This window comes from Eleginops maclovinus, chromosome 20 (genome assembly GCF_036324505.1).
Source record: "Eleginops maclovinus isolate JMC-PN-2008 ecotype Puerto Natales chromosome 20, JC_Emac_rtc_rv5, whole genome shotgun sequence".
Lineage (NCBI taxonomy): Eukaryota > Metazoa > Chordata > Actinopteri > Perciformes > Eleginopidae > Eleginops > Eleginops maclovinus.
The window spans coordinates 28,365,446-28,376,353 of record NC_086368.1 but is presented as its reverse complement, the minus strand read 5'-3'; the positions used below and the strand labels follow the sequence as shown (position 1 = coordinate 28,376,353).

The window sequence follows — 10,908 nt, the reverse complement described above, 5'->3', positions numbered from 1 at the left end:
TATTTTATATTATTATTTAAATAATGATTATTTAATATTTTTATTTAAATAATGATTATTTTATATTATTATTGAAATAATGATTATTTTATATTATTATTTAAATAATGATTATTTTATATTATTATTTAAATAATGATTATTTTATATTATTATTTAAATAATGATTATTTTATATTATTATTGAAATAATGATTATTTTATATTATTATTTAAATAATGATTATTTTATATTATTATTTAAATAATAATTATTTTATATTATTATTTAAATAATAATTATTTTATATTATTATTTAAATAATGATTATTTTATATTATTATTTAAATAATAATTATTTTATATTATTATTTAGATAATGATTATTTTATATTATTATTTAAATAATGATTATTTTATATTATTATTTAAATAATGATTATTTTATATTATTATTTAAATAATGATTATTTTATATTATCATTAAATTGTTGTTTTAATCAGATGCTAATACATCAGCATTATATATCAGCCATTGGTTGCTCTGCTCTTTAGATAATGGGAACTGATGTCATTGAACCAATATATTTATATAGATGTATTTTTTAAAGTGGAGATCAGGTGTGATATTATTGCACCATGTTCAGATTCAAGCTTATATGTACTTCCCCATATTTATGAAAAGGCAAGTTTAAAGGTAATAATTATTACTACATAATAAAGTAATTTAGTTGAGGATTATTGTAAAATGTACGTGTGTTTATGTTTGTATACTTTTATTTTTGATGTATTTATTTATGTATTCTTAAAATTATTTGTGTGATATTTGATTTGGCAACAGGCTACAGGGGGTATTGTGTGGTTTGGTGGGCTAACGAGGGCTCTGATGTGCATTGTCTGTTTAATGTTTGTTGCCCCGTATGTTCTGTTGTTGGATCCCCCTCGAAAAAGAGGTGGTTCATCTCAAGGGGCGATCCTTAAATGAAGTCTAAAGTTACCTTTCAAAGTTTGCCGATGGACTCTGTGTCTCTCGGCTGAACCAGCAGAGGGCCCCTGTGCACAGAGCATCAGCCCTGCTCCTTTAAACTGCAGTATGTGCTCATGTGTTTCAGGGCTCCTGCCTGAAGATGATTCATGAAAGGCAGGATTTCCTTTCAATAAAATCATTTTCAATACCAAATATATATTTTTTTCGAAGGCCACATTGTTCTGTTGACTTACATAATACACTTCAGTAAGAACATCTCATTGATATTTGCATTGCATTTGATATTGAGGTAATCCAAAAGCCAGGGCAAGTAATCAGGTTACACGACTTTAATATGTTGATGCTCGGATTAGGTTACATGTTTCTATAGGTAACTAGCAGAGGTGGAAAGTTACTAAGTATATTTACTTAAGTACAATTTTGACTTCACTTGAGTATTTCCATTTAATGTGTACTTTTACTCCACTACATGTATTTAATCCCTTTAGTTGCTAGGCAGATTTGGATGAATGATGGTAAATATAATCTCCCTTAAATCAGACTTTAGTTCACCTGCAGTAAATCCAGCAGCTACCCTGCAGTATACAAAGCCATTCAAACTAGCTGCACCTTTACCAGCTCTGAGAACACTTTAATGATCAATCATTATAAAACATATCAGAGATATTACTCTGAAATGGACCAATCAAACAATGACTACTTTTACTGTCGCTACTTTAAGTACATTTAGAGGAGAGTACTTTCTACTTTCACTGGAGGAACATTTAGAATACTTTCACTGTGACAGAGTATTCCTACACTCTGGTACTTCTACTTTACTCAGTACAAGACCTGAGTACTTCTACTTTTACTCAAGTACAAGACCTGAGTACTTCTACTTTACTCAAGTACAAGATCTGAGTACTTCTACTTTACTCAAGTACAAGACCTGAGTACTTCTACTTTTACTCAAGTACAAGACCTGAGTACTTCTACTTTAACTCAAGTACAATCTCTGAGTACTTCTACTTTTACTCAAGTACAAGACCTGAGTACTTCTACTTTACTCAAGTACAAGATCTGAGTACTTCTACTTTACTCAAGTACAAGACCTGAGTACTTCTACTTTACTCAAGAACAAGATCTGAGTACTTCTACTTTTACTCAAGTAGTACGTCTTCCACCTCTGCTGTACAGCGGATAAACACTACACAGTGGGGCCTATTGATTGGGTGGACACATTAATGGAAACACCTGTTGATGTGTGGTTTACCACCATGGCAAGCTTCAGGGCTGTTTGAAGAAGGGGGGGGGGGGGTGAATACACTTAAAGGGTTTCTGACAACATCCTGTAGTGATCATCAAGAATATACTGTACAGTACGGGACTGCCTACATACCAAGCCAGTGTCGGAATGACCTTAGGACCTCACCCAGTATAATATGCAGTGTTAGGAGGGTTACTTTATGATGCAATTACTAGTTACCAGATCTTCTACTTGAGTAAAGTAGAAGTACTCAGATCTTGTACTTGGGTAAAAGTAGAAGTACTCAGGTCTTGTACTTGAGTAAAAGTAGAAGTACTCAGGTCTTGTACTTGAGTAAAAGTAGAAGTACTCAGATCTTGTTCTTGAGTAAAGTAGAAGTACTCAGGTCTTGTACTTGAGTAAAAGTAGAAGTACTCAGATCTTGTACTTGAGTAAAGTAGAAGTACTCAGATCCTGTACTTGAGTAAAGTAGAAGTACTCAGATCTTGTACTTGAATAAAGTAGAAGTACTCAGATCTTGTACTTGAGTAAAGTAGAAGTGCTCAGGTCTTGTACTTGAGTAAAGTAGAAGTACTCAGATCTTGTACTTGAGTAAAGTAGAAGTACTCAGATCTTGTACTTGAGTAAAGTAGAAGTACTCAGGTCTTTTACTTGAGTAAAGTAGAAGTACTCAGGTGTTGTACTTGAGTAAAGTAGAAGTACTCAGATCTTGTACTTGAGTAAAGTAGAAGTACTCAGATCTTGTTCTTGAGTAAAGTAGAAGTACTCAGGTCTTGTACTTGAGTAAAGTTGAAGTACTCGGATCTTGTTCTTGAGTAAAGTAGAAGTACTCAGGTCTTGTTCTTGAGTAAAGTAGAAGTACCAGAGTGTAGGAATACTCTGTCTCAGTGAAAGTATTCTAAATGTTCCTCCAGTGAAAGTAGAAAGTACTCTCCTCTAAATGTACTTAAAGTAGCGACAGTAAAAGTAGTCATTGTCTGATTGGTCCATTTCAGAATAATATCTCTGATATGTTTTATAATGATTGATCATTAAAGTGTTCTCAGAGCTGGTAAAGGTGCAGCTAGTTTGAATGGCTTTGTATACTGCAGGGTAGCTGCTGGATTTACTGCAGGTGAACTAAAGTCTGATTTAAGGGAGATTATATTTACCATCATTCATCCTAATCTGCCTAGCAACTAAAGGCACTTAATAAATGTAGTGTAGTAAAAGTACAAAGTAGCAAAACATGGGAATACTCAAGTAAAATACAGTCCCTCAACATTGTACCTGGGAAAATCTTGGTTTCTTTACAGCACTGTTTACATCAATAGGTGTTTCCATTATTGTGTCCACCCATCAATAGGCAGCACTGTGGTGTTTAGCTGCTGCGTACAGGGGTCTCTCCATCAACACATGGCAGTCTTGAATTTATCGAGCGGCGGCCAATCAGAGCCGTCCCTTTAGGGCGAGCCTCCACCGCGCTCGGCCAATCAGCGCGGCGGAACAGGACCCGTGCCTCCAGAGTTGTGCAGCAATGCTTGTCACGTGACGCTGGGAAAAAGGAATGCCAACATGGACCCGTGGCAAGGACGGGATGTGAGCGTGCTACGACAATAATACGACGGAGGAAAAACTGAAAAAAGCGGAGAAAAGAAGAACCCCTTCGACGGTGCGGCTTCTTGTACACCGAGTTACTGCAGGAAATTCACGGTAAGTCTAGCCAAATATCCGGGATGCTGCTCGGTTCACGGGAGGAGTATAAATAGATCTTCTGAACCTGAGACTCATGGATTCCTATGCGGGCGCAGTTTGCATTCAGGCGGTTTGCCATGTTGTCGAGCGCTCCTTCTGTTAAAAATAGTCACCGAGCGGTGTTTTCCGATTTCAATCCTCCGGAGTAAAAAGACTTCCCCCTCGACACGCACTCACACACGCATGGGCGAGTCAGTGCGGGCCGTGTTTACCCAGCACTGTGTAAAGTGTGTGAGGCCCTGCTGCAACATGTGCCTGCAATCTGACAGCAGCAACACACATCCCGTGGAAGCTAATGGGGGTTTCTCACCCCTGTAAACGTGTGTGATGGGACAGTTCCACATTTCATGTCTGCAGATCTGAAGCTGAACTAGCACTGGTAGCTAACTCGTTTAACTTTGAATTTGCATTATTTATTTATTTTTGCATTTTTCCGTTCAACTTTCCATATATTTTAAATATTTTCTCCCCATGCCACACACTAGACAAGTGTTTTATCATTTGCATTTATTTAATGGAATTATTCGTTATATTTTATTACTTTTTAAACGTTAATTATGGAAGGTTTAAAGGGACTATTTCATGGATTGCTATAAGAAAACTGCCTTAATTTAAGGATCATTTCTGGTTGCTTTTTTCAGCCCCAGTTTCCTTTGATTATTTACTAATAATACATTTATTTTATAAGTGTTTTATTTTATTTTTACAGGTGCTCAACGTCGCTTTACAGAGGTGCATTAAAAAAGACAACAGATAAATAAAGTAAGCAAGCAATATAACAACCATCACACACTAAATCTAAGATATTACACATCAGGCAGGACGTTTCAATAAATCCAATTACTTTTTTGATCATGTTATGTGCAAACGTTAATACATTCTCAGAAAAGAATAACATCATCAGGTGTTTTAATCTAATTTAACCACGTGGAAGTCTAGTATATATATATGCGTTTTTATTAAAGAGGCGCTTTTATGCTTTCCTGGGGGTTTTCCCTTCCCTGCAGTGTGTGTTATATAGGTTTTTGTGCATGTAAATGGTCTGCAAGGGCTCAAATCCCTGTCCCTTGGACTCCTTTGTTTACTTCTAGAACATTGTGACATCACTATGTGAAACTTGCGCTTCCATTGGCTAGCGCTCCAACACATTGTATGATAGTACGGCAAAGGGGGGGGGCATCTTTAAGCGGTTGGCCAATCACAACAGAGCCGGCCAGCTAACCAATCAGAGCAGATTGGGCTCTGGTTTCAGACAGAGGGTGAAAAGAGGTGCTGCAGCACAGGCAGTATGAGAAACATAAAGAGCTTTCTGAACATTAAAGCATGGAGACATGTCCCAGGAGAGACACTACATATTGATATACACCTGAACATCAGCAGGATATGTCTTCTTTAAATCCGGGCTCTGAGGTAAATAGCTCTTCATGCACTTTCACTTTCTGCTTGGTTATCAAAAATGTAATCTGATTGTTGCCTTTGCAGGTTTCTGTGATACCTCTTGTGGATCGTGTTTCCTCCACACCCTCTCCTCTGCGACTGGCCTGGATCAATGGTGTCTCTCAGCAACAGAGCGCTGAGTTCGGAGAATGACCTGTTCAGGGACAGCAGCAGCAGCCTGTTCTCCCTCGGCCTGGGAGACAGCGAGGGGGGCAGCTCGGCCTCCTGCGACAGCCCCGATGCCGGGGAGCTGGGGGCCATGCACAGCTCCAGCCCCGGAGAGGAGGAGGAAGACGACGAAGAGGAAGATGATGATGATGATGACGAGAAGATGAGTCTGCATATCTTTCTAGGAGCGGAGAGCGAGGAGGACTCGGCGAGTCACGAGCCTAAGCTGCCGGATTTCCCTTTCCATCCCTCTTCCCCGTTTTCTCCCACCCTGGAAGACATCGAGGAGTTCTTGAGGGAAAAGATGGAACTGGTCAAAGAGGGTCTTCTGGTCCCAAAAGAAGAGGCCTCCCCTCTAGCATGCAGCGAGTCTCCATCCTCCACTGTGGCCCCCGAAGCTCCGTCAGACACTTGCAGTGATCTGGTTGCTTCTCATTGCACTTCAAGTTCCCTTAAAAAGGAGGAGAACAGCCCAGATGACCACTCTCCTTCTGCTCAAGGTAATCCCTCACCTTCTTCCAGAACCCCCCCGATGCTCCTCGGTGCCCCGCTGGTTCTGCAGCTACAGCCCTTACCTATCACTCAGCCTCCGGCCCCGGCTGGCTCTCCTGCCGGGGCCCAGAGTGGCATCTGGCTCACTCATCTGTTCATGGGCCTCCAGGGTGCAAGAGGACAAAATGTCACCCTGCTGACCCCGTCCACCCCCACCACCCACACCACCTTGCTATCACTAAGCAGTGGAGACAACAAGTCACCTGACCAGAAGTACGTTAAGATCGCCCCCCTGCCCATCACCATGAGGACTCTAGAGCTCACGGGCTTGACTGCGGTCGGGAGTCAGGGCGGTGGGCTGTTGAAGGCCGTGGCCCCCAGGGTGACCAGACTGCCGCCCACAGAGAGGGTCCACAAGTGTTCCCACCCAGGCTGCGGGAAGATGTACACCAAGAGCAGCCATCTGAAGGCTCACTTCCGCCGGCACACGGGAGAGAAACCCTACACGTGTAGCTGGCCCGACTGCGGCTGGAGGTACGTAGCATGATGTGTGCTAACTGCTAAAAGACACCATGTTTTGAGGGAGTTATCCACTGGGTTTAGCCAGGGTTTGCAGAGTGGTGCAGGAATGAGTCCTAAAGCTAGAAATGAGTTAGTTTTTTGAACGTGTTTGAAGCCTGAAATGAGGTCTGTGGTTAACACAAGCTTACGAAATGTTCACCTTCTCTTCTGCAACATTAAATATGCCACTTTTGAATCTCCAAATCTTCTAAATGTCTTAGAATCGCGCTCTAGAAAGTGAGCTTTTTTGCTTTGAGTGTCCGGAGCCAGGCGGGAGATTAATGTGATTGGTTGTCGGTCGCGTTAACCCCAAGCGCCAGATACGCCCTCCGGCAAGCGTTAACGGAACGGAGCCGTGTGAATGTTGCGTAAACGTCATCATGCCGACATTAGCCATCTTAGCTAGCGGTGGTGAGGTGAAATCATGCCTCCATGATGTACTTTCTTTATAGCCTAGCATTACCTTTCTACTCCCGGTGATAGAATTTATGCTTCAAAAATGAAAAAGGGTAAACAAAGCGTGGTAAGGATCATAAACGGGTGTTTGTCACAATGCTTATTTTCTGAAATCCACTGGAAAAATCCCGCTTTTTGTTGAGGGAGCGAAGCTAACTTCCAGGCTGGCCTACAAAAAATACTTTTTATTGATGAATAAAACACAATACAAGTACAATTTGTTACAGATCCATCAGTATGAAGGATTATCAGATACGAAAACAATACACAACTACTAACAATATAGTATTGTACCAACAATATTATGACATTTGGTGTCAAAAGCCAACGGGATAAAACCCAATAAGGCCCCAGAAATGAATTTGATCACCTGTATATCTGAATTAAGGCACCTGTAACTATATATCACTCGGGTAAACATCATTCTATGGGTTCAAAAGTTTAACTTAAAGAGGCCCTATTGTGATTTTTAGAGGGTGTCCCTTTCCTGTAGTTTGTTTTGTAGGTTTTGGTGCATGTAAATGGTCTGCAGAGGCTAAAAATCCCAATGTTCTCTCCAGAGTCCGTGTTCCTTACTCCACTTTCTTGCTCTTTTTGTCGCCAGATTTTCCCGATCTGACGAACTGTCCCGCCACCGCCGCTCTCACTCCGGCATCAAGCCGTACGAGTGCTCCCTCTGCGAGAAGAAGTTTGCCCGCAGCGACCACCTATCCAAACACACCAAGGTCCACCGCAGCTCCAGACCCAGCAGGATCATCAAGGCCACCGTGTGACACTCTTTGGGTCCGGGTCTCCCTCAGGATATTTTTGGTGCTTCACAAGCAGAACTTTTAAAAGAATTGTGAGAGCTGGACACTCTCCCCCCCCCCCCGTTTCCTCTTATTTGGCTTTCTCTCCTCCCCTTGCTGTTTTAATTTCCCTGTTCCTTCTGAGCATCTGATTCTCCTCAGGAAGACCCCAGCTGAAAGTGGATTTCCTCGCACACACACAACACATAACAGCAATAGGAGTGTCTCGAACTCGATAATCCTCTTTTTTACTTCCATGATTGCCCTTCTTCTTCAAAAGCCAAACTTCAGGGTCCACGTGGATGAAGCTTCCGTTTTTTTGTACGCTGTTGAAATGAACAATTTAGTGTCACGTATAATTCATGCGTCTCCTCGTATGGACATGTTGTCCCTTGAGGGGGAAATTCTGATTAAAATCTACCCTTAGATGCTTATCCACTTCACGGCGAATGAACTCTTGATATTAGGAGAAAATGCCGAGACATTGTCAGACTTCAAATTTGACCAAACTGAGAAAAACTCCCCGATGTCGAACGCATCCAAACCTGGCCTTTGTTGCATTCGTCCAATCACGAGCCACCCCGTTTGACCCCATATGCCTTTTTCTCTCAGCCCCGGTTCGCCCTAATCTCTATTGATGCCTTTGTACATATCACAAAACCACCTCACTTGATCCTACTGTTATCATATGACTGCTCTTATTTTACTGTGATTGCGAGCCGGGGGGGGTTGACAAACCAGAAAACCCTGTTCTGCTGGAAATTGAAAATGACACCCGGGGTGCATGACAGTTTTTAAGCTCTTTTGTTCTGGGGAAAATCTCCTGCAGTCATTGTGCAGCCGACTTCTGTATGGCCTGGACAACAACAACAACTACTACTACTGTTATGTTTCGGTTCAACGGTGCAAAAGTGACGTGAAACACGGCTCTTCCTATCTTACAGTGACAGTTACTGTAATACATTTCTCTGTTGGTTATAGCAGCAAGAAAAGCCAATAGTTTAAACAGCTGGATAGGCAGCTCACATCTACTTAATCACCTGTATTAACATACTCAATAATATGTGTACTGAACATAAAGGACAAAGATAACATGTACAGCTTGTAGCCTTTATATAGATATGTGTTTGTTTTTAAATCGATGAGGATTTTTCAATCAGTGCATTAAGCTATTCAAAACGTGTTTCCGGAGAGAGGGATTTTGGGTCTTTTTATGTGAGTTTGATTGTAGCGTGATCAATCTGTGGAATGTCAGACTGATTATGGTCCCACTCTACCCATTCACAAAACCATTAAGCTGAGTCTCAAGTGCACTTGTATTCGTGGGAAGTGAGAAGAACAGTCATTGTGCTCTTATGGCAGTTCCATGACATGTATGACTTTGGAACGGTAAAATGCCAAAAAAAAAAAAAGAAAAGATGAATATTTTCTAAGAAAACTGTGCAATGCAGTCCATGATCAGTTGTTCGATGCGTGTAAAGCTACCAGTGCTTCACACAAAGAGACTGTATAACTGAAATCATAACGCTTCACATAACTGAATGGTCTCGGGAACTCACTGCTACAAAACGTAGGCTGACCTAACTTCAATTTGTAGGGGCTTTTGGTTTCAACTCAAAAGCAGAGCACTTCCTGCATGTAGCGGTCGCACACTTACACATCCTCCATATCTTTGTCTCTTAGCATAATGGATACATTATGGTTCACTCTTTTTTGGAAAAACAAACCATGCTTAGTAAGGTAGAAACCCATTGAAGGCAGACAGACGGGCAGACGTGTTTATCTGTCTGAACCAATGCTGTCTTTGTGTCTGAGCCTCCCCAGGCAGCTTCTACTGACCTACATCCAGACCTGTGCTCCCTAATCATCATCCAATTCTCTCTATCTATCTCTCTGTCTGTCTCTCTTGTTTCTCTGTCATGCCTGTTTATCTGGTTTAACACAGGCTTTATTTTTATTTTATTTTGGAATACCAGATATGCTATTTTCCTATTTGCAAAAATAAAAAAGCAAAAAATGAAATCCTTTCTGTTTGTTGTTATTTGAGAGATGCCTACTGAAAATAACTGACAGCTGGATTCATGTCAAGAGAGTGAGAAGGGAAAAGCTTCAACCTTCAGATCTGAACCGTGAGACAATACGGACATCCATTCTCTAATATCCAATATGGCAAAGTCACCCTTTGCTAAAACAAGTCAGATTGCATAGAGGTCTATGAGAAAATGTCCCTTATTCTCACTCCGGGTTACCATAGGCATATCTATATTTCAGTTGGAATACCAGATATGTTATTTTCCTATTTGCAAAAAATGAAATCCTTTACCTTTTGTTGTTATTTGGGAGGTGCGTGAATCAAATAGCTAGCTGGGTTCATAAGTGTGTGTTAAAAAACAGTTTTTATTTTGCTGTCTTTCTTACTTCCTGTAGATCAGGGGTGTCCAAACTTATTTCACCGAGGGCGACATACAGAAAAATATACGGAGAGCTGGGCCGCTTCTAGAGGTGAATATCGTCTCAAAAGTGAAGTTATAAGTTAGCAAAACAAATCAGATGTAGGAGAATAATGCGCAATACATGAAAATGGTTTAAGGAAAGAACAGCCTACATCCCGTCTGTCTTTAGGGGTTCATTTATTTTGTTGGCAGCTCATTCCTTAAAACAGAAGCCTCAGAGTGCTGATAATCAGAGTAAATATGAAGGTTCCATTTCAAGCTGGTTATAGAAATAAGTTATTGGGCTTTTTTTTAATCAACTAAGATTTGATAGAACATGTTTTAAATTCTAAATGACTGAAATTATTTTAAATTGGGCTCATTAATATATTGTAACATATATATTTGAGAAGTACGAAATAAGAGAAGCAGAAGTTTAATTTGTGGACCATATTCATTATACTTTTAGAATGTGCAGAGGGCCGATTCAAAGTGGCCTGCGGGCCGCATTTGGCCCCCGGGCCGTAGTTTGGACCCCCCTGCTGTAGGGCAACTTCCCTGGTTGCAAAAAGAAGTCGGATTGTAATGAAGTCAATGAGAAAATAAAATAACCCAACATCTTTTAA

General features: G+C 40.6%; 1 protein-coding gene across 1 annotated transcript; it reads left to right on the top strand.

The window, feature by feature from the left end:
* The first annotated feature begins 3,741 nt into the window (after positions 1-3,741).
* si:ch211-117k10.3 (Krueppel-like factor 15) lies at positions 3,742-9,820 on the top strand. The gene is made up of 3 exons (XM_063910142.1): positions 3,742-3,906; positions 5,431-6,579; positions 7,667-9,820. Exons 2-3 carry the CDS (start codon positions 5,498-5,500, stop codon positions 7,833-7,835), a joined length of 1,251 nt encoding a protein of 416 aa, XP_063766212.1. The 5' UTR covers positions 3,742-3,906; positions 5,431-5,497; the 3' UTR covers positions 7,836-9,820.
* The last annotated feature ends 1,088 nt before the right edge of the window (positions 9,821-10,908 follow it).

What these genes read in the sequence shown, in the direction of transcription:
- si:ch211-117k10.3 (XM_063910142.1), top strand. Translation starts at nt 5,498, where the DNA reads ATGGTGTCTCTCAGCAACAGAGCGCTGAGTTCGGAGAATGACCTGTTC. An exon ending in TGGCCCGACTGCGGCTGGAG is followed by an intron (nt 6,580 to 7,666) that starts GTACGTAGCATG and finishes TTTTGTCGCCAG; the next exon opens with ATTTTCCCGATCTGACGAAC.